Source organism: Primulina eburnea, chromosome 4, assembly GCF_022965805.1.
Source record: "Primulina eburnea isolate SZY01 chromosome 4, ASM2296580v1, whole genome shotgun sequence".
NCBI classification, from domain to species: domain Eukaryota; kingdom Viridiplantae; phylum Streptophyta; class Magnoliopsida; order Lamiales; family Gesneriaceae; genus Primulina; species Primulina eburnea.
In genome coordinates, this window is record NC_133104.1 from 4832579 (window position 1) to 4857991 (window position 25413).

At 38.4% G+C, this 25413-nt stretch overlaps 1 protein-coding gene across 11 annotated transcripts in view; it reads right to left on the reverse strand.

Annotated features, from left to right (window-relative positions):
* The window catches only part of LOC140830729 (nucleoside hydrolase 3-like), a 26819-nt gene extending 10809 nt beyond the window's left edge, over positions 1–16010 (reverse strand). For 2 of the 11 annotated variants that reach the window (XM_073194180.1, XM_073194178.1), the window contains exons 1-2: positions 15452–16004; positions 14580–14759 (exon numbers count right to left, since the gene is read on the reverse strand). In XM_073194180.1, the coding sequence (XP_073050281.1) occupies positions 14580–14674 (95 nt within the window). In that variant the 5' untranslated portion in view covers positions 14675–14759; positions 15452–16004. Of the gene's footprint in view, positions 1–14579; positions 14760–15451 lie in introns of those variants that run through there. The other 9 variants (XM_073194181.1, XM_073194179.1, XM_073194173.1 and 6 more) reach the window with 8 other exon arrangements.
* Between the last annotated feature and the right edge of the window lie 9403 nt (positions 16011–25413).

A 25413-nucleotide genomic window follows, 5' to 3' on the forward strand; every position in this document is an offset into this window, starting at 1 on the left:
AGATGTGCAACTCATCTGCTACATAACGTCTCAACAAGGATACGTGGAACACATCATGAATACTTGATAGGTACGGCGGCAACGCAAGTCTGTAAGCTAAATCTCCCACACATTCCAGTATCTCGAATGGACCAATAAATCTCGGAGACAGCTTACCCTTGAGACCAAATCTCAAAATCCTGCGAAAAGGCGAAACTCGGAGAAACACCTTCTCACCTGGTTGAAAATGAAGAGGTCGACGCTTTGTGTTCGCATAACTAGCCTGTCGATCCTGAGCAGTCTTAATCCGCTTCTTGATTACTGCAACCTTATCTATAGCCTGCTGGACTAACTCCGGTCCCTCTACCTGTCGTTCCCCGACTTCATCCCAGAATAATGGAGTACGACAACGTCGCCCGTACAACGCCTCAAATGGTGCCATACCAATACTACGATGATAGCTGTTGTTGTACGCGAACTCAATCAAAGGCAAATGATCCTGCCAAGCGGGTCCGAAATCCATAACACAGGCTCGCAACATATCCTCAAGCGTACGGATAGTCCTCTCTGATTGACCGTCAGTCTCCGGATGATAAGCAGTACTCAGACTCAGTGTAGTACCCAAAGCTGACTGGAAACTACCCCAAAACCGTGAGGTAAAACGAGGATCTCTGTCACTAACAATACTGACAGGCACTCCATGCAAACGTACAATCTCCTGAATGTACAATCGAGCCATACGATCGAAAGTGAAATCACGATTATACGGCAGAAAATGAGCAGACTTGGTGAGTCGATCCACCACTACCCAGATAGCATCGCTGTTCCTCGAAGATAATGGCAAGTGAGTAATGAAATCCATCGTAATATGCTCCCACTTCCATTCTGGAATAGGTAAGTTCAACAACAATCCTCCCGGTCGACGGTGCTCTGCCTTAACCTGCTGGCAAACTAGACACTTGGAGACAAACTGATACACGCTGCGCTTCATCCCTTTCCACCAAAACCGCAGCCTCAAGTCTCTATACATCTTGTTGCTTCCTGGATGAACACTTAACTTGCTTCGATGCGCCTGAGACAATATCTCGTCCCTCAAAGTGTCATCCTCTGGTACTACAACCCGATTAGATAAGCACAGAAGACCATTGGACTGATAATGGAAATTGCTATCACCACCAACTAACCGAGCTAATCTCTGAGTCTTGAGATCAGACATCTGAGCTTCTCGAATCCGAGTGAACAAATTGGGCTCAGATAAAATGGTAGCAACACGAATGCTCTCCATACCTTTCCGATGCTTGAAGTTAAACCCCAACGAGCAACTATCCTGGATGGCACTAGTCATAGCACAAGTCTGAAGTGCAGAGGCTCTCACCTTGCGACTAAGCGCATCAGCTGTGAGATTCGCAGAACCTGGATGGTACTTGATCTCGCAATCATAATCCTTCAGCAAATCCATCCAACGACGTTGCCTCATGTTCAACTCAGCCTGAGTGAACAGATATTTCAGACTCTTATGATCAGTAAAGATTTCAAACTGAACACCGTACAAATAATGACGCCAAATCTTCAGCGCAAACACAATAGCTGCCAATTCCAGATCATGAGTGGGATACTTCTCCTCGTGAGATTTCAGCTGTCTGGAAGCATAAGCAATCACATGACCGTTTTGCGTCAACACACACCCTAAGCCTTGAGTGGAGGCATCGGTGTAAACACTGAAACCATCAGATCCTGACGGTAACGCCAAAACAGGTGCGGAAGTCAGAAGTCGACGAAGCTCTCTGAAACTATCTTCGCACTCGGATGACCACTCAAATGGAACATCCTTCCGAGTAAGTTGCGTCAATGGTCTGGCTATCTGAGAGAAATTCACGATGAAGCGACGATAATACCCTGCCAGACCTAGAAAACTACGGATCTCAGCCACCGTCGTCGGACGTGACCAATTCAGCACTGCTTCAATCTTGCTGGGATCCACAGAAACTCCTTCCTTGGAAATCACATGACCAAGGAATACCACATGATCAATCCAGAACTCGCACTTACTCAGCTTAGCATACAATTGCTTCTCGCGAAGAATCTGCAACACAATCCTCAAGTGTTGGGCATGCTCTTCCACACTGTGGGAATAGATCAAGATATCGTCAATGAAAACCACCACAAACTGATCCAGAAAATCTCGGAAGACTCGGTTCATCAGATCCATGAACACCGCTGGCGCATTCGTCAATCCGAATGGCATAACTAGAAACTCGTAATGCCCATAACGAGTACGAAATGCAGTCTTGGAAATATCATCATCTCTGACTCTCATCTGATGATAACCCGATCGCAAGTCGATCTTGGAGTAAACAGAAGTACCCTGAAGCTGATCGAACAAGTCATCAATACGGGGTAAAGGGTACTTGTTTTTGATCGTCACCCGATTCAGCTGGCGATAATCAATGCACAACCGCATCGATCCATCCTTCTTCTTGACAAACAAGACTGGAGCTCCCCAAGGCGAAACACTCGGGCGAATATAACCCTTATCAAGAAGATCCTGCAATTGCTGCTTCAGCTCTCTCATCTCTGACGGAGCAAGACGATAGGGGGCACGAGAAATCGGTGCAGTCCCTGGCATTAAATCTATGCCAAATTCCACCTCTCTAACCGGAGGAAAACCAGGAATCTCATCTGGGAAAACATCAGGAAATTCACAAACCACTGGAATATCCTCTAGACCAACACTACCTGTGGATGAATCAATCGCATAGATGAGGTAGCCTTCCCCGCCCGACTCTAAAGCACGACAGGCTTTCAGAGCAGATACCACTGGCATCGGAGGTCGCGCTCCCTCACCATAGAAAAACCAACTAGAGCTTTCAGTCGTACGAAACTGAACAAGCTTCTGGTAACAATCCACAGTAGCTCGGTAGGTAGTCAATAAGTCTATACCCAAGATACAATCAAAATCTTCCATCTCTAGGATCATAAGATTCGCAGTCAACTCGTTACCCTCAAAATCTAAGGGACAACCCATCACTAGACGCTTCGCTAACACCGAATGACCCATCGGAGTAGAAACAGAAAGAATGACGTCTAGAGAAACATAGGGTAACCTATGACGCTTAACAAATCGTGCAGAAATGAAGGAATGAGAGGCTCCTGTATCAATAAGAACAAAAGCAGGAATACCGCATAAATGAAAAGTACCTGCTATGACTCTCTCCGTTTCATCTGCAGCCTGATCCTGGTTCAGCGCAAAAACCTGACCTTGGGCACGAGGTCGAAGATTCGAACTACCCACTGCCTGACCCTGCCTCCTCTGCTGAACAGTCGTCTGAGATCCAGAACCGGATCCTGCTCCACCTCGCAACTGAGGACAATTCTTCTTAATATGCCCCATCTCTCCGCACTGATAACAAGCTCCTGCGGCTACTCGGCATTGCTCCGATGGATGGTTCTTCCCACAATGCGCACAAGACTCCTTCTTCTTACCAAAGCGGAAAACACCACTAGATCGAGATCCAGATCCAGAAGAAGATGAACCAGATTTCTTGAATGACTGAGATCGAGGCCTCAAAGTACTCGGAGGTCTAGAAGAAGAAAGAATAGCCCTACCACGCTGGAGACTGATCTCTGCCTGGCGACACCGGTTCACTAACCCATCATAAGAAGTAGGATTATCACAGACAGTGACTCGATCAAAGATCTCCTGATTAAGGCCCTGGAGGAAATGATCATACTTGGCCTCAGAACTGCCACTGATATGAGGAGCGAAGGGTAACAACTCAAAGAATTTCTGCTGATACTCATCAACAGACATACTCCCCTGCTTAAGGTTCAGGAGCTCAATCGTCTTGGCCTGGCGAAGGGCTGGAGGAAAGTACAGCTGCATGAACGCTGCACGGAAATCGACCCAAGTCGCTCTACCCTGCGACTGAACTATCGGCGCAGAAGTCGATCGCCACCACCTGCGAGCACGGCCCTCGAGAAGAAAACTAAGGGTCTCCATCTTCTGCTCATCGGTGCACTGGAATGCGCGGAAACAACTCTCCATGCGCTCTAACCAATCCTCCGCATCATCGGGAGTCTCACCGCCAACTAAAGGCTTAGGCCCCATCTGCATGAAACGATGCATATCGAAACGCCTAGGACCATCCCGACGATGACGATGCTCACGATGACGTCTATGATCGTCCTGGTCACCCCATCGACCTACACTCCCCTGACTACTCCCGTCATCAAAATGGTCAGCCATCGCTACAAGATAGAATAGGGAAAATGGTAAAATGGTCAACGGAAATCCCAAAACAGAATCTATATCCCAAAATCATACGCATGCTCTGATACCATAAATGTAGTGACCCGTTCCAGAATCACCTACTAGTCAAGAACTAAGCATGCAACTAACTTAATTAATTATAATCAGAGATAACAGCGGAAATATGGCCAACAACAATAGTTATACAACCCAATCGAAATCGAAGTCTAGACTAACTCAAAATGAAATATCCAGTACAACCATATCGAATCAAATGGAAAACACTGAAAACTAAACCAACCAGCTACTCAACGTCCTCCTCCTGCTCCTCCTGAGCCATCCAACCTGAGGCCTGCCCCGAGGGAATGGGGTGTCCAAGAATAAATAAAACCGAGGACGTGAGCGATAAGAACGCCCAGTACAAAAATATGAGTATACAGACCTATATGAAATGCACATGCTATGATATGATACCAGGGTAGTCAAGAAACAGGAATCACAAAGGATCTCAAAATGCTCAGTCTAGAGGCGCCAAGTGGATAGTGCCGCGCGGTCCAACCTCTGGGTCACTGCATCCACTACAAGACAGACGTGGACCTAAAATGTCCCGGACCACCGAAGCCCTCCCGACCCGTCGGCCACTGTGTACTCTCGGTGTCCATGCGTCCACAAGACAGGGCTGAGCGGCCCCAAGATATAGCTTATCTCGAAAGAGATACAGCTCAACAGTAAAGGCTATCTCGAAGGAGATACGGCTCAACATGATATGCAATATGCATCATAACTCGTGACATAATAGCATGCATCATATGACATATAACAATGCAGCAAATACTCATGCAACACATATAAGAATGTATACTCAACCAGGATATCTCGGATAGTACTTTCGTACCTCTATCACAGCAAGCCTAGCCTTACGCAACACCGCTAATCAGGTTTAGCACAAGCCTACGCATCAAAAGCATACTCAATCAATACTACCATGCTCGACTAGCAAAACCAGTACTCCCTAGTACTACCAAAGGTTTAGGTTTTACCTTCGTCCGTCGACAGCCCTTTGATGTCGATTGCCTTGAAACTCAGGCGCCGCTACGCTACTACTCCTGGCAGCTCTTGGCTATCGCTCGACCAACAACTAACCCTAGAAACCTTCCAAACTCTCCAAAATGAGAGAAAACTCAAGAAATTGGCAAGTCAAAATGAGGAAATCCGAGCACTATTTATAGGCCATGTTCGGATCCTCCGAACAACACTTCGGAACGTCCGAACGCTACGTGTCCATTGGCTCTTGACAGCTCATGATCGGATCCTCCGATCATACACTTCGGACCGTCCGAACATGCATGGAAAATGACGTGTCGATCAACACTTGACACCTATGATCGGATTCACCGAACTACACTTCGGATCGTCCGAACTCTTCGGTGCTTCCGAACCCTCTTCGGTCCGTCCGATCATGACCATAGCCAAAATTACACCTTAAACCTTCTTAATCACCATTACTCCGTTAATTACCCAATTTGGAATTCGGGCTACTACATATACACTGATGCATCACTTCAAGGATTTGGGTGCGTTTTAACCCAGAATGGTCATGTGATTGCATATGCATCTAGACAGTTGAAGAAGCATGAAGAGAATTACCCAGTTCATGATCTGGAATTGGCAGCGATTGTGTTTGCTTTGAAGATCTGGCGACATTATCTCTACGAAGAGAGATTTGAGATCTTTACAGATCACAAGAGTTTGAAGTATATCTTCACTCAAGCAGAGTTGAATATGCACCAAAGAAGATGGATGAATTTGTTAAAGGATTATGATTGCGAAATCAAGTATCATCCAGGATCAGCGAATCTTACAGCTGATGCTATTAGTCGCAAAGTGAGATTATCTGCACTTCAGACAAGTTTCATATCAAGTGTAATCCAAGATTGTTGTTCTCTGGGATTTCACTTCCGTCATAAGAAAGGAATGGAACACATTCGAGTAACGAGCATTTTATCTGAACCGATGTTGTATGCCAAAATCAGATAAGCTCAGTTTTCGGATCCGAAGGTGGAAAAGTTAGCAAGGTTAGCTAACGGAGACAACACATCTGGCTTTGTGTTCCAAACAGATGGAACCTTGTGTCTGTCAGGAAGAATCGTAGTTCCAGAAGATTCTAAATTGAGGGACGAGATTTATCTCAAGCTCATAGGAGTAAGTTGAGTATCCACCCTGGAAGCATCAAAATGTATATGGATTTGAAGACCAAGTTTTGGTGGAAAGGTATGAAGAAAAGTGTTTACCAGTTTGTAGCCAAGTGTTTAGTTTGTCAGCAAGTGAAAGCTGAACATCGACGACCAGGAGGATTACTTCAGAATCTTCCTATCCCTGAGTTGAAGTGGGAGCATGTAACGATGGATTTTGTCACCCACTTGCCGTTGTCTTCTAGGAATTGTGATGCAATTTGGGTTGTTGTGGACCGACTGACTAAGTCAGTACATTTCATTCCGTATAGCCGGGAATATAGTTTCGATCGCATGGTAAGACTATACATCCAAGAGATCCTTAAATATCATGGTGTGCCAACAAGTATAGTCAGTGACAGATATCCACGCTTTACCTCAAGGTTCTGGGGAAGTTTTCAAAAAGCGTTGGTAACAACATTGAGTCTGAGTACTGCCTATCATCCAGAGACCGATGGTCAGTCTGAAAAGACTATTCAGACACTCGAGGACATGTTGCGTGCTTGTGCTTTGGATTTTGGATCAGCATGGCATGATCATCTACCGCTTGTAGAGTTTGCATATAACAATAGCTACCACAGTAGCATTGGTATGGCTCCGTTCGAAGCACTATATGGTAGACGTTGTCGTACTCCATTGTTTTGGGACGAAGTAAGAGAACGACAAGTGCAAAGACCCAAGTTAGTGCAACAAGCGATTGACGTAGTGGAATTGATCAAGAAGAGGATTAAAACTGCACAAGATCGTCAATCGAGTTACGCGAATACCAAGCGTAGACCTCTACGGTTTCAGTCAGGAGAAAAAGCTTTCCTTAAAGTTTCACCATTCCGCAGGGTGATGAGATTTGGACTCAAGGGAAAATTAGCCCCAAGATTCATCGGACCTTTTGAATCTTTGAATGTGTTGGAAATTTGGCGTATCGATATGCTTTACCGCCATATTTGTCCAGCATTCATAATGTCTTTCATGTATCGTTGCTACGACGGTATGTAGCAGATGAATCGCACGTTCTTAGTCCGACAGATGTTCAACTTGAAGAAGACTTGACTTATGTCGAGCAGCCGCTTTTAATCCTGGGTAGGAAAGAGAAAAAGCTCAGAAACAAGACCATTCCACTTGTTCTAGTGCAATGGCAACGGCGAGGTACTGCAGAAGCGACTTGGGAGTTAGAGAGTCGTATGCGCTCAGAGTATCCTCATTTGTTTTGAGTTGTATTTTATTCAGTTGTATTGTACTTAGGATGTAATGACCCGAATATTTGTTTCGAATGAAGTATTAATTAAGAGATAATTAATGAGTTGTTAATTAAGTATTATTAAGGAATTGATAATTCGAGATTAAGCTGTTGGTATCCACTGAATTTTAAATGGATAACCCGATCTACTTCAGATTACATTATCTCGAGAAATCCAACTAGACCAAAGAGATTCTGACACATGGCAGATAAGATTGGTTCGGATTTTCTGAAATAGTGCGGATGCAGCCTATAAATAGAAGCCGATTCTTTTGTTTCCTTCACCGCATTCTTCAGAGAGGGTTCTAGTTGTACCATAGTTTCTATTCAGTTTCTAGGGCACTTTGGTGTCGGGAAGTTTCGGAGCTAGTATCGACTCGAGGAGGGATCGGTGAACTGAGATCGAGACATCATCAGCAGGCTGACGATGGACGCAGGTATAATCCTAAATCCTTAGATAGTGATTTAAGGATCATTAGGGAGAACTTGTAGCATGTTTGTTCTGGTTTGGTAGTGATTTCATTATGTTGGTATTGTCTAGGTTCAGAGCTTTCTGTCAGATTGTTTTAGTGAGGTACGTGATGTACTGACTAAGATATCCAAGCGTAGTATACACACTTATATGCTGCATATTTATCTGTTGCAAGATACATGTTTTACTGCTTTGGCATATTATGCATGACATATCATGTTGAGCCTGATATCTTTTGAGAAATACCTCGTTTGTTGGGGCCGCTCAGCCCTATTCTGTATTGTGGACGATCGGGCATCGAGAGCTACGGTGTCCGACAGGACCCGCGGGCTCTGATGACCTGGACATTGCAGGTCCACGTCTTGATGATGAGTGTGGGAGCCAAAACATGCCTAGGCTCAGATCAGAGACTACACACTCAGGCGCCTCTAGACTGAGCATGAGATTCTTGACTTGATCCTTGATATCCGAGCATATTGCATTTCGCATACATCATATCAGTTTGTATACTCGTACATTCTCGTATTGGGCGATTGTCGCTCACGTCTTTGTTTTCATCTTGGGCACCCCATTCCAACGGGCAGGTCTTAGGTTGGAAGGTTCGAACGACCAGGACAGTGGCTAGAGCAGTTGGGTTTTCGGTGGTGATCCAGTTGAGGTTTTCTGTGGTTTATCGTTTTCTCGTTAAGAATCATGTATTTGTTATGGTTGTATTAATGTTTAAGACTGCTGTTATTGTTTTGTTTTCATTTGGGTTGTAAGATGATTAAGTATTTGGTTTCCGCTGTTTAATTGTTGTTATTAAGTTTAATGTTGAATGTTTATTAGTCTGTTTAGTAGTGGCTCGGGTAAGGGCGCTACACAAGATTTATTACGTGAGTGCGAAATGCAGGGTGTGTGGAGAATTCATCTTTCATTAATGAAAAACTGAGTTCTGAATTTTCCAAGAATATCTCGTTATATTGTTCATGTTGGACTATCATCTAACTGTCACTTAACCAACTAACAACTCGATTATTTTATAACTTAATATATCTGATAGCCCCCCTTCAAGATGTACTATAAACATTTTTTATGGATATCTTGGATAATAATGCCGATAAAGTAGTAGATGGTAAAGGTTTCGTAATTATGTCTACAAGTTGCATGTACGAACAAACATGTAGTAACTTGATAGAACAATCCGAAATCTTTCTCTGAACAAAATGGCAACCGATCATGATGTGCTTTGTCCGCTCAAGGAAGACTGGATTGTTAGCAATATGTATTGCTGATTGGTTGTCACATAACCCAGTTGCTGGTGAAGGGGTTGAAACATGAAAGTCACGAAGTAAGTGTGTGAGCCACGGGACTTCACTTGTAGTGGTGGCCAAGGCTCAGTATTCTGCTTCGGTGGATGATCAGGAACGGTAGCTTGCTTCTTTGTTTTCCATGATATCAAGGCATCAAAAAAGAATACACAAAAGCCCGTGACAGACTTCCTGGTGTCTGTGCAAGCTGCTCAATCAGCATCGGAGAATGCCCTGCGTTTGGGTGGATGATGAAGTAGGGAAGAATATTCCTTGACCAGTGGCTGATTTGAGGTAAGGCAAAAGATGGTGCACAGCTTGCAGATGAGTCGTACGAGGCTTAGAGACAAACCGACTAAGTTTGTGGACCGCAATTACAATGTCTGGATGTGATAATGTGAGATAAAGAAGTCGACCAACGAGACGACAATATTGTGAGATATCTTAAAGTGGCTCACCCTCAATATTTTTTACAAGAAGACGAGGTTCAATAGGAGTTAGAATAGACTTATTGACTAAAAAACCAACGTCCTCTAACAATTTTAAGGTGTAATATCGTTGAGATAGACAGATTCTCTGCTATGATCGTGCAATCTCAAGACCAAGGAAATATTTAATTGAACCCAAATCTTTGAGTTTAAAAAAACCTTGGAGAGATGCTTTTAAGATTTGAATGAGATGTGGAAAGCCCCTGTAATGATAATATCATCCACATTTACAATTAAAGCAATGAATGAGGATCATGATCCTTCGTGAACAATGTATGATCAGATAGAGATTGAGTCAGTGTCCTAAATTGCAGCCTAGGCGGTTAGGCGGAGGCCAGCCGCACCGATAAGGTGCTAGGTGGGCCTGGGCGCGCCTAGGCGGAGGCCAGCCGCCTAGTGGACCTGATTTAAAAAAAAATGGGTTTTTAAAATTTAAAGATCTGCAAACAAGCTCATGTCTAACACACGTTCACTAGGTCTGCTGGCTTTCTTTCCTTCTCGTTATTTTCTAGAGTCTTGTTCAAGAGACTCTTTCTTGGCCAGGACGCGTTTCAATCTCACTCTTATGTTGCGATTTTTCTGTTAAAAATAACGTATCTTTCTTGCGGTGGAGAACAAACTGGTCTGAAGTTCACGCCATTTCTACAATCTATAGGTCCATCTTGTACGAGGTGTTCCTGTTTCTTCAATACTTCTGATTATCATTCAAACCAATAATATATATGCTGAGATTAAAAAAAAAATATCATATCTTATGTTAGCTTTTAAGCTTCAGTCCATATTCTAATTTTTGTTTTCTAAAAATTTGATGGGACCAAAAACCAGTAGAACCAAGTAATGTTTCAAAACCAATAGTGGATGATTGACTGGACTTTGGTTTTGTGGTATAGATTTAGAGTTTAAGTGAAAAGGTTACATATCAGTTGTTTATGTATAATGGATGATTGACTGGACTTTGGTTTTGTAGTATAGATTCAGAGTTCTTGTAATCCTTCAGATGTTACATATCATATTCTTGGTGCAGGTCTATTGCTGTAAAGGTTTAGTGTTTCGTATTCAGCAAGATTTGGAGGGTAACAATGGCAAGCAATCCATCGTCGACTGCATTCGTCACTCAGCCTGAATCTGTGATTCTTAAGAGAAAGTCAAATGACATCGGATGGGAGTTTGGTACGTTGATTGATCCTAAGAACCTCGACAAGTTAAATGTAAGTTGTGTGGGAAAATGATGTCCGGTGGAGTGTATAGAATCAAGGAGCACATAGGAAATATACCTGGAAATGTATCTGGTTGTCGAAACACATATCAAGAAGATCGTAATAAGTGCAAACAAGCTATTTAGAAGGGAGGAACAAAAAGAAAAACAAAATACTGTAAGAAGAAAGTTGTAGAGCAGGGCTGAATATTTCTCTAGACGAAGAAGAAGATGTTGAAATTGATGGGATAGATGGAATTAAAAAAACTCATCTACTTGGCCCCATGGATAGAAGTGCATCGATGATTGCACCAAAAAATGTAAGTTCAAGTGGGAGGAAAGTGATTCGCCAAAAAAATATAAATGAGGCTCTTTTCAAAGAGAGAAGAACTCAACAAGTTCAACCATATGTTGGGAGATGGGCTTACGAAAATGGAATCACATTCAATGCTCTTGATAATGATAGCTTCAAGCAAGTAATGGAGGCAGTAGGTCAATTTGGACCAGGGTTCAAGCCTCCAACTCAATATCAACTTAGAGAGTCACTTTTGAAAGAAAAAAGCAACTGTTGAAGAAGCACAAAGAAGAATGGGCAAAGAATGGGTGCTCGATTATGACAGGTGCATGGAGTAAGAGAAAAAGAAGAAGCATATTACATTTGTGTGTTAATTGCAATGAGGGTATTGTATTTTTAGAGTTGAAGGAGTTTTCAGACGAGGCACATACAGCTGGACTTATTTTTGAGTATATTGACAAGTGTGTTGAACAAGTAGGAGTTCAGAATGTTATTCGGATTGTAACAGACAATGCCACCGACAATATGGTTGCGGCTAAATTGATGAAAGAAAAGCAGCCTGGGATTTTTTGGAGTTCATGTGCAACTCGTACTGTTAATCTCATGCTTGAAAGTATTGGCAAGCTTCCAAGATTTAAAAAGATCATCACCCAAGCCAAGTCTTTTACAATTTTCATTTATGCTCACCATAAGACTTTGTCATTGATGAGAAGTTTTACGAAGAAAAGATATAATCCAGCCAGGCGTTACCAGGTTTGCATCAAACTTTCTCACATTGCAAAGTTTGATTGATAAAAAATCTAGTTTAAGGGTCATGTTTACAAGTGATATGTGGGAAAACAGTAAATGGTTAAAGACAAGCAAAGGGATATTGGCTTACTCTACTGTGATGAGCACGAGTTTTTAGAATGGTGTGGCACTTTGTTTGAAAATATTTGCTACTTTGGTAAGAGTTCTCCGATTGGTTGACGGAGATAGAAAGCCATCCATGGGGTTTCTATATGGGGAGCGAGCTTCTTCGAGTTAAAGAAGATATCAAGGTGGTCCTAAACAATGTTGAATCAAATTATCAACCTAACATAGTGATTATTGAGTAAAAAATTAAGGATAGACTTGATACATCATTGCATACCACAGCTTTTTTGTTGAATCCATACTTCTACAACAAAGATAGTTCTATTGCTCTTTATGGAGAGGTCGCGGCTGGGATTTTTGAATGCATGGAAGTTTTGTATGCCGATGAGTGTGAACTGCAAGATACAATTATTAATAATGAATTTGCAAAATATTGAGATAAGACTGGGTTATTTGAGAAAGCATTGGCTGCAAATACATGTGAAAAAAATGGCGATACATTTGATCCACGTAAGTGGTGGAGTACATATGGTGCTCACACACCCAACTTGCTAAGAGTGACATGGAGGCTTTTTTCATTAACTACAAGTTTATCTGGGTGTAAAAAAAATTGTAGTGCATTTGAAGGAGTAAGTTTAAATTTTAATTAAAATAAATTATTAATTTTTAAAGTGTATGTTCATATTCTTTTTTTTATATTCATACAAAGAAAAGAAATATGTTGGATGTCAATAGGTTGAACAATCTAGTATTTGTCTAATTTAATGCTAGATTTTTTAACAAGCGAAAAAAAGAGAAAGAAAAAAACGTCGACATCCTTCTCGAAAAAGATGCTTCAAATGCACAAGGTTGGATTGTGGATAGTGGATAGTGGGGAAGAAAATGAAGTCAAACCAGGTTCGGGGCTCAATTGGCAAATAGTTGATGAAGCAACTGGGGTAGATGAAAATCTACAATCCCGAAAAAGCTCTAGAGTTAGAGAACTTCACGAGCATGATTTTGAATTCGAAGAAGAAAATGATGATCACAATGATGATATTGAATTTGTGTCCGATGAAGAACAAGTTGTAGAAAATTTCGGAAAAGAAGAAGTGAAGTAAATTTGTGATATTCAATTAGCAGTATAATCATTAAATCAAAGCTTCCTACATTTAAATGTGAAGTTTGGAAAAAATCTGAATTCTTTCTTATTTTATTGAGATGGCACATTAGACTATGTAGGGAATATTTTGGACGTATTTTAAATTTGATGTATTGTGTTTAAGTTCCAGTATGTGATTTATTATGTTGATACCGTAGAATCCGATTAGTGGTGCCTAGTCCCAGCCAAGGCGGCCTAGGTACTGGGCTGGCGCCCGACTAGCGCCTAGCGAATTTTAGAACCTTGGATTGAGTGAATCCTGACAGAAGCAATGTTTCAGAAAACTTGGTGTACCACTGTCGAGATGCTTGACAAAGCCCATAAATCGACTAGTGGAGTTTGCATACGAGTTTTCCGAGTAGTTTATCAGATCAGGTCGCAACCGAAAGATACAAGGCTCGTTGCTCTGTTGAAAATGTTCTCCGAGATCTTCCAAGATTCTTGCAAAGGAGTCAATAATGGAACACTTGCGGAGATTTCTTTGGAGACAGAATTCAAGATCCAAGAAATTAAAATATTGTTGCTTCGAGTCCAATAATTGAGTAGACTCACATCTGCATCAGAAGGTTTAACGATTGTTCCTCGATAAAACCCAACTTGTTTTTGGTGGAAAGAGCAATCTTCATGGCTCTGCTCCAAGATGAGTAGTTTTCTCCGGTGAGTGATTGTGAACCAGTGTGAGACCCGGATTATCGGAATGATGCAGATAATAGGGGCTCATAGGATCATCAATGGTGGATTGACCATTGGAATGAAATGAATCGGATTAATTTCCAGGAGCCATGAACTACACTGCTGAAGACTTGTTGAGAAAGAAAAATTGAAAACGGATGCGTCGATCTGGAGAGGAATACGCAGACCGACGGACTGTGGTGTAAGGAAGCTTTCAAACTGATATCATAATACGTGAGAGTGCCAAATGCAGGGTGTGTGGAGAATTCATCTTTCATTAAAGAAAAACTAAGTTCTGAATTTTACAAGAATATCTCTTTATATTGTTTATGATACCTATCATCTAACTGTTAATTAACCAACTAACAACTCGATTATTTTATAACTTAATATTAAAATATCTGATAGGATTTGATGTGATACACATCAACATTTATTTTTCAATATGGATTCATGTAACCAGATGAAAAAAAAAAAACCTGTTCGATAATGGGGTGATATCCACCAACATTCGGCAAAATTGTACCGTCTTCGAGTATACTGCCTTCACCTCCAACACCAACAGAAATGTCATCTCTCCCCATCATGTAGAGAATGTCATATACTTGATTTACAGAATGTCCTGCATCAGTCCATGTATTTGTGTTAATGGTAACTGCCTGCACAAGTTAGAGAGTAAAAAGGAAGAAAAAAATCAACATGCGTACACTATTGCATAAGCCAAATCAAGAAAATGAAACATATGAAATCAGATTAAGCACACAAAAAAAATTGGTCAGGGGTAAAAGAGGAACAATAATCCACTACCATTTTTATACTGCAAGTTGCAACTGCTGAATGAAAACCAGACTATATATTAAGCCATACTTCAGGGATCGAATTCCAAACTCAAAAAGCTAATCTACCCGAATCTAAAATACTAAATTGATAAGTAGAAGAGTCTCTAAAACTCATATATCTTCAAACAATTGTTTGTGGAAAACGATATGAGATTGTAGCATTTTTCAGCCTCCAAGAAACTCACGCACGGTATGCAAATGCCCTTCAATTCTTTTTCTTTTTATGATTCATGTCAACAGCCTATAATCCGATACATGCCACATTTTCACACCAGCAGATGGTATCGCATCTATTCGGTAGGAGTACCAGATTATCAAGAAATGAAAACGATGGAGAACTCAAATTTCAAAAGATTGGTCATTTATTAAGTGCTAGAGCATACTGGAAACGTAAAACAAGATAAAAGAACACATATGAAAACTTCATGACATTGGGCATGAAGCTAATAAATCAAATTCCAGCGAAAATTCTTTAAACAAAAACAAATGTTTGTGTCACTTAGAACGAATACCTGCAAATCAAATTCTGATTTATTAAGCTTCAAAAGGTACAACAGAGCAAATATATCATCTCTATCGACATCTGTATCCAAGAGAATCCGATATGGCCGCCGCTCCTCCACACAATATACTTTACTTCCAACCAATAGAAACACGACTAATAGCATACATACGCATACACATCTCTGTACCAACATTTTTGCTTTCCTATGCACACTGCAGAAAGGGCAAGAAATCTAGATTCTTGAACCACCCGAAGGAAAGATTTTCACTTTGAAATGAGTAAAATGTGCATCAGACCGCTTTCCTGGTAAATAACGAAGAATCCCTCAGAGAAAATAAATGAATCGATGATAAGAACTTCGTAGATACAAAACTTTTGCACCTACAAAACCATCATATCTATCATCATACTACCTTGTCTCGGGTCTTTCAGGCATGGAAGAGTGACTACAGAAGAGTTGAATGATGATTTCAAGAACAAGTAAAAGAGAGTTTTTGAAGATGCATGTGCCAAAGACAGAGGCTGAGAGAAGAAATACGGCAGTAATAGTAGAAGATTATTGACGCTAATTTCAACAGAGTATATAAATGATGATGATGATGGCATGGCAGTATCTTTTTGGACATAATAATAATAATAATAATAATAATAAAGGGAAGATATATGAGAAATTAGTATTAATTTGATAAGAATATATTTGGATGAAGAAATTCAATTTTTTTTTGTTTCAGAGCAAAAATCAAGATGTCAAAAAATTGACTTTTGGGATTCTAATTTTCGGTTTTGGCAAAAACTTGTGTGAGACGGTCTCACGAGTCGTATTTTGTGAAACAGATATCTTATTTGGGTCATCTATGAAAAAGCATTATATTTTATGCTAAAAGTATTACTTTTTATTATGAATATTCGTAGGGTTGATCCGAGATAAAGATTCGTGAGATCGTCTCACAAGAAAACTACTATTTTGTATCTAAAAAAATAGAAGTTATGTTTGCTTATTGTTTACAAATAATAAAATTTATATATTTTTGAAAAAGGAAATTTAAAATTCCTATTTAATTTAATAAATTGTTTCATTAAGATTGGGTTTCTGTATCGAAAATTGTCCATAATGATGGTTGGGAATAAAATTATTTTAATTTTATGGATGGATTTGTGGTTGTTAATGGTCTAACTAATGATAATTATTGTCATGTCAATAGTCAACCATCTCGCTACTTTCAACTTTCTTTATTCTATAAATTGTTTTAACAGCCAAATTGAACATAATTAGTCAGAAGTGGCCAAGAATCGGTCGGACCGATCGCAAACCGATGAAAATTCGGAATCAGTTCGATCCGAACGGTTGAATTATATCGTCTTATTATTTAATGGTGTAGTTTTCAAATCGTGCCAATTTGAAAATGAATATGAATTGACTGACGAATACATCCTGAAATAATGTGGTATTAAATATTCTAATGATGTATAGCCATTCTACGGCTGCTTGTCTTTTGATTTGAATTTTGTTACAATAATGGGAATAAAATGATAGAGACTTATTATTTTATATTTTTTGATTATGTTTTTATTTGTTGTCACTTTCGACATATTTAATTGATATATTTTTATGTTATTTTGTTATAGGAGTAAAGTTTATGATCTTATAGCAAAATTGTGCTAAAAACATAAGCCGAAGCCTTGGAGTAAGAATAAGATAGACGAGAATATGGCTTAAGACGTGGGCATGCCTGCCTTATGGGTGAAACTAAATTAATGAAATTTGCAACTATTAGGGCTCCAGATTTATGGTGATAGTATCATATTTTGTGAGTCATAATTTTGGTATTTGATTCATTGAGGAGAGATAAAACTTTTATTGGGCTTTATCTAGACTATCATCTTCTCTGGAACATGAAACACAAAGGAGAGTCGTATGAATTTTTCATCTTTCTCAAGAATTCTATATTTTCATCTTTTTTCTTTATTATTTCATGGAGATTGTAAATCAAGTCATGCTTGGCCAAGGATCTATTTCTAATTCAAAGGATATTTCCTTTGTCTCAATTTTATCACTACGAGATTATGCACTTAATTTAATATTTTTGTTTGTTTCAAGTATTTGTTGATTAATTATTTATTTCTATTAAAGTTGTATGTCGATTGATCTAGCATATTAATTTCATGTATGATTTTCTATTGTTATCCATGAATTCAGTCATAAGTAATTGTCATGAATGATTGGTATATGAGTAGCGACATATTAAGAGTGTTGTGTTGTCATAACATATTTGATCAAAATAAATAAATGAAATCATATTTTTATCAATTGCATCTATCTCGATTGTTAGATTTTCAAAATTAATTGTTTTTATGAAATGAAAAGTTATATTTAATTAAATATAGAACGTTATTGTGTCCAGTAAATTACTGATAAGCTTTGACTAAACATTGGATTTAGTAAATTAAATTAGGAAAAAACGAGAATTTTAACGGCTATTCCTATAATTATAAGGTTAATTACTTGGAGCTACATGAATAAATAATTTTTAGCCGATTATCATTTATGTTGGTCTCACGTGCGGAATTTGAGATAATAAAACCCGAAAATAAAGAATAAACTGGACACTGAGATTTACGTGGAAAACCCCTAAAAATTATTAGGGTAAAAACCACGGGCAAGATGAAAAGAATTTCACTATAATATTTTGTGGTGTACAACTCACTCGCTGTGTTTCCAAAGAGAACACACACTCTCTTAATACAAGAGAACAAACACCTCACAAATATTATAGAACTAATAGATGAGAGAAAACTCGAAAAATGGATGATTTCAGAATGAAGGGGGAAGCTCTATTTATAGAGCCTCATGTCAGTGTGAATACGCGTTAAAAACGCGTATTCATATTTCTGTCTCAATGTTTGAATGTCAACCCACGTTTTTCTTATTCAACGAATTCAGCATAAATGCACAAAATTAACTAATAGATGAGAGAAAACTCGAAGAAGGGGTGATTTCAGAATGAAGGGGGAGCTCTATTTATAGAGCCTCCTATCAATGTGAATACGTGTTAAAAACGCGTATTCATATTTCTGTCAGAATGTTTGAATGCCAGCCCACGTTTTTCTTATTCAACGAATTCAGCATAAATGGCACACAATTGCTCACCCGACATGCAATAAATGCACACAATTGACCATTCTTTGTCGACATTTCTCCCACTTGGAGATTTGATTGAGAATCAAACACATTTCCACGCATCCTTTCAATCTTGCCATTACCTGCTGCTTACGTTTCCGCTAGACCACTTGAGAATCTACACCACTCAAACTTATCAGTGTTTACTGGCTTGGTCAGAAAATCAGCTATGTTATCCTTCGTATGGATCTTCTGCATATCCACGCTTCCTTCTTCTACTACTTCTCGTACAAAATGAAATTGTACTCCAATGTGTTCCGTCCTGGAATGAAAAGCTGGATTCCTTGCGATATGCAAGGCACTCTGACTGTCACAAAACAAAGGAACATTCTCTTGTTTGTGCCTGATCTCCTCCAATAACTTTTTAATCCATATTGCCTCCTTGCAAGCTTGAGTAGCTGTCATGTATTCTGTCTCTGTTGTAGATAATGCCACAACTGTCTGCAGTTTTGAAACCCAACTTACTGCTCCCCCTGAAGTGTAAACACATAACCAGTAGTAGATTTCTTCTTATCAGGATCACCTACATAATCTGAATCGACATAGCCTCTGAGTATAAAATCTGATCCTCCATAACATAATGCAACATTTGAGGTACTCATAATGTATCGAAGGATCCTCTTAAAGGATCCTCTTAACAGTGCTCCAATGCTCTCATCCAGGATTCGCCATATACCGACTAACTACTCCAACTGATTGAGCAATGTCCGGTCTTGTACAGATCATGGCGAACATCAAACTTCCCACTGCTGATGCATACGGTACTCGAGACATCTCTATCCTCTCTGCTTCACTGCTAGGACACATCTCGGAGGATAACTTGAAGTTAACAGGAAGAGGGGTCGAAATTGGCTTACTATCTTGCATGTTAAAGCGTTGCAAGACTTTCTTCAAATAATTTTTCTGGGAACCATGTGTCATAAAATTTGTGTCTGTCTTTTGCAACAGTAGCTGCTTCGCTGAATAATATTTCACCACTGCTTGAAGTACTGGCCACATTTCCTTGAGAGATTTTATCGATACCCGTACACTCTTTCTTGAAGTGCTCTTTACCGCCATATTTAAAGCAGTAAATATTTTTCTTCTTACTTCTTGACTTTGATCTACCTCGTCTTTGACTCCCACTGGAGTCACGGTCCATAAATCTTCCTCTTATCATCGGCAAAGCCTCTGCCTGCTTCGAAGTTACCAACATATCTTCTTTATTTTTGCGCCGGCTTTCTTCTCCGAGAACCGCAGTTAAGACATCGTCGAATCTTAGAAAGCCCATAAGAATATTGTTGGTAATGTTGATGATAAGTTGATCATATAAATCTGGTATACTTTGAAATAGAAGCTCCGCACGTTCATTTTCCCCTATTTTATGCCTCATGGAAGTGAGTTGGGCAAATAGAGTATTTAGTGTATTGATACGGTCGGTCATCGATGAGGATTCCACCATTCAAAGAGTGTAAAGCCTTCTCTTTAGGAAAATCATGTTGTGTAATGACTTGACCTCGTACATCTTTGTCAGAGTATCCCAGATAACTTTGGCTGTTTTTATCTCAGAAATACTTGACAAAACTTCGTCAGCTATATCCAAGTGTAAATTGGCAACACCATTATCATTCATCTCGTTCCACTTTCCATCATCTGTAATCTCCACCGATCTATCTCCTATAGCCGCCAAGCAATTTTCCTTTCTTAAAATTGCTTGTATCTTTATTTTCCACAGCATAAAATTGCTTCCATTAAACTTTGCTATCACGTACTTTCCCGCCATTATGTCTACAACAATTTTAGTAGACCGGACAAAATAATCCCACCTTAAATAAAAAATCTCAAAAAATCTTTTCTGTTGTAGAGGATCAGTCTAGGCTGCAACCACAGAGCGTACTCAAAATTTTAAGAAATTTTAAACCAAGGCTCTGATACCACTTGTTGCTCCCACGTGCGGAATTTGAGATAATAAAACCCGAAAATAAAGAATAAACTGGACACCGAGATTTACGTGGAAAATCCCTAAAAATTATTAGGGTAAAAACCACGGGCAAGATGAAAAGAATTTCACTATAATATTTGTGAGGTGTCTGTTCTCCTGTATTAAGAGAGTGTGTGTTCTCTTTGAAAACACAGTGATTGAGTTGTACACCACAAAATATTATAGAACTAATATATGAGAGAAAACTCGAAGAAGGGATGATTTCAGAATGAAGGGGAAGCTCTATTTATAGAGCCTCTTGTCAGTGTGAATACGCGTTAAAAACGCGTATTCATATTTCCGTCTGAATGTTTGAATGCCAACCCACGTTTTTCTTATTCAACGAATTCAGCATAAATGCACACAATTGATCACCCGACATGCAATAAATGCACACAATTGACCATTCTTTGTCGACAATTTATACAATTGATTAGTGGAATATTCTTGAATCAGAATTTAACAAGATTGAATTCTTTCTTTCGTTATAATCACAATGGCTGTTTAAGTCTAGTTTAAATTCATTAATTTCACTGCTTGCTAATTTTAGTTTTAATATTTTATTTAGTTATTACCCCAAAAAAAAAACATTTGTTATTTGCATCCAGTCGAAAGAAATAAATCCATGTTATGTGTGGATTTATCAGGCTAGCATAGTTTGTAGACTATTACGTTAACTCATACAAAGTCTGCATCGAAAAGTAGCGACTACACATCATGAAAAATACAAGATATCAAATTGATCATTTGATGGGCTTTATGGTTTTTTATTTTGAATTCAAATTATTGTAATATAATGACAAGTTGGAGTTTATTTTTAAGATATAGCATGAGAGGCTACACGTATTTTTTTTTATTTTTTTTTTCACTTTCTTGTGATACTAACCACACATTTGGGTTTGTTTTACTCCCTTTGTTTCTTAATGCGACGTAGCCCTGTCTAACTTGAGAATTGATGGAGACAAGGATAGCCATGCCGAAATGGTCATACATTAGGGATGAACGAATATTTAAAAATTTGGAATTATTGGAAATATGATTTTTCTTTCGTTGTTTTATGATTAAATTTTAGTGAAAATTGTGACAACTATTTTAGATATTCTGTTTGCTGGATGATTCTTTTATAACTCTTTTCTCGGGGTGAACGAGTGACTCGCAAATTACTTGATCATTGTTTAGCTCAACCCAATTTTAATCGAGTCGAGCTCGAGTACTTGATTGAGTTAGGTTTTATTGTTTCCTACTCATACTCGATGATATCGATAAAAATTTTGGCCAATAATTTATTTATTTTGAATATTATATAAATCTTATTGTAAAATTCATTATTCAATAAATCGGTGATTTTATGAAATGAACAAGTAAATATAGAAGAACATTTTTCATTTTTATGTTTATACCATCAAAAGCCAAGTTCAAATCAAATAACGACTTTGAATATTCTCCATTCATTTCATAGTTGATTTACGGCATGTTCCCCGGCTGCAATACTCGTATTCATGTGTATTTGGCACACAAGAATTTAGAGACCATTTTTGTGTATGTAAACAATTTCTTTTGTTATTATATTTCACAAATTTGGAGAAATTTTAATCTTCCATCCCCATCCTCGTCCCCAACCCCAAATTCTATGATCATCTCATACCCCTCCTGATCCCTGCTTTTTCTAGTTTGGAGACCGAATTGTGGGGATCAACTTCTCATCCCTGTCTTCATCTCCGTTTTAAAAATATTAATGAGACAAGACGATGACGCGTTCGGTGATTTTCTCAAACCAAAACTTATTATTATCTATTATTATTAGTCATAATATTAATATCAATATTAATAAGATTATTATTATTAATAAATTATTATCATTATATTATTAATACTACTTTTGGGGTAGATTCATTGTTGAGGATAGTAATCTCATACCAGGCCTGAACTATTTCGGGGATTTCAAAAAATCTCTGAACATGAACTCAAACTCGAAAATTTCGAAAATCATCATCTCTGTTTCCAATTTTTTCCGCGTGACTCCAAACCTACGGGGAAAGTTGCTATCATGGGGCCAAACCAAATGGTGAGAGGAAGATTTGATATTCAATAAATGGACCAAATATTTTGGATTTTTCAAAATATTAATTTCAATTGTTGAATTTGTAGGCTCGATAAGTCAATCCCTTTGAAAAATCAAAAAAGGATAAAACTTCTATGACCTGCTTTTAAAAATAAGACGTGTGGTTCATGTCTAACTTTTAAAAACACAATAGTTTAATAAGAACATTAATTTTATTGTGAGCTTTTTTTATTTTTTTATTTTTATTTTTATAAGATATTAAATACACACTGTTTGTCCCTTTAGAAGTAATAGCTTTGCGCCAATTCTTGAATTTAAATATTTTTATTGGGAAAATTGTTTTTCAGCCTGGTATGTTTTCTCTATTGCGATTTTAATATGTTATCTAGGGAAAATTCGACCCTACCCCTGCAGGCACTGCCTGCAGGGGTAGATCCAAGGGCCAGAAAAAATTCTGGCCCATTTTTTTTTATTTTTTATTTTCCCCCCTCCCCATGAAATGAATTTTGGGCCCTTGATATGGTGTGGGGGCACTGCCCCCACACCCAGCGTCTACTTTACCGTTATCTAGTCAAATTGCAGTCTTAATTATGTAAGTTTAATTGTTTGGAATTTGTGGTCCAGTTTTGGCAGAAAAAACCTCGTCGAAATTTGATGATCTGACATCGGAGGTTGCCTATATCGCATAAAATTGTGGATATTTCAAAATAGATGAAAAATTGTCCTACATGACACAAAAATTATTTCCACCTATTTATTTTTGTAAATTACTATTTTTAAAATCATCAAATACTCTATATATAATAAATTAAAAGCAAAGCAAAACATGTGAGTTTGGATATATAAGTTTGTAGCTTAAAGAACACTTAAATAAGTTCAGTTTTTTAAATATTTTTATTTTTTTAAAAAAATTAACCATTTTGACTTTTGAATAAATATTGAAACATTAAAAAATAAAGAATGGGTCTCATGTGAGATCGTCTCACGGATCATAATCTGTGAGACAGGTCAACCCTATACATATTCACAATAAAAAGTAATACTCCTAGCATAAAAAGTAATACTTTTTATGGGTGACCCAAATAAGATATTTGTATTACAAATACGATCCGTTAGACCGTCTCACACAAGTTTTTGCCAAAAATAAAAACAGAAGTAGAACTCCAGACACCATATATTCTAGACAAAAACTTGTGTGAAACGATCTCACGGGTCGTATTTGTGAGACGAATATCTTATTTGGGTCATCCATAAAAAAATATTACTTTTTATTGTGAATATCGATAAGATTGACCTGTCTCTTAAATTAAAATCCGTGAAACGGTCTCACATGAGACCCACTCAATATTCTAACTTTTAAGAAAAGATTTTTTTAAGTGTTACCCAAACAACAGAGTTTAAAAATTATTTTTAGTTCATATTGGTTTCTCCAAACAAACGGAACAAAATAAGAAACAAAATCTCGCATTAAAGGAAGAGCTGCCCCCCAATTTTTTTTGTTCCATTCTCGTTGTCTCCAAGAAAGAACAATGTTTTTAGGGCCAAAATCGAACCAAAAATACCCGAAAAATTTAAATATAATTCAAATCGTAAAACACAAATTTCTCGTTTTTATTTAATAATGGCTTTGGTCACTAGTATCTTTAACTTGATTCTCCTTTTTACCGAAAGAAAACAAAATCTTAGCGCGATCCAATAATTAAACATTCATGCGATTCTTGTCGCGTAACTAGAAACCACCCCACTATATTTCGGTTTCCTCGCATATTTTTTTTTCTTCTTCTTCGTATTTTTCTTCTTTTGTCAATTTGATGTTTGTCCAGTTGTCCACACACACAAATATATATTGATGCGATCCGGGTAAAATAAATAGGTCGGATCGAATGCTCTACTGGATCTGCCATCAATAGAATATAAGGAATAAGAGAGATGATCAAAAGCTTTTCTCCTCGAATCAACTGAAAAGATCTGCAACCAAGAAAACCACGTGAATGGGCGCCGGATAGGTGTCCGGCGTGGCCACTCCGATGCTTAAGTCAGTAAAAGATTTAAACCAGGAACCAATGTAACCAGATAATGGTTGTGAGATTGGTGTGAAGTGAGCAGTAAATGAGTAATCAATGTGTGTATTTAATATCTGAATAGAGAGTAAATGCAAAGAGAAAACCTGATATTTATAATAGAGAAGGTAATGATGACCTCGTTCTTTGTGTTGCTCATTAATTATAGTAGGACGACTGATTATATCTTATCATTCCGACATATTAAATCTTCATATTAGTCACATCCAGCCTGTCTGATTTTGTCAACCACTTGGATTGGTGTCAGAGATAGGTTGGCCGCCAACACCCTACTTTGTCGGTATAATTAAATGCGGCACTTATATCGAAGTGGTATGAGAACAAAACCTCCCAAGAACTTGCATGAGAGCTCGGCAATTCAATAGCCTGGGGAGAAGATGTCCTGGGTGAACTGATCATTTTTTTTAAATCAAAATTCTGTGATAAAAAAAATTTAATGAACAAGTGCATACGTGTGTTAAGATGTTCGATAATTTAACTCTGAGAATGTTTGGTATTCACGCCAATATTTACATGTTTGGTCAACAGGAAAGTACAATTAATTTGGGGATGAAACGTAATTTTTTCATAAATTTTAGCGTAGAATTTGATATTTTTAAAAGCATAATACAATTATTTCTTTTAGTGAGGAATAAATACTAATTTTTTTTTTCAAAAAAGTAATTAAGTGTTTTCTTGGTGACGTGTG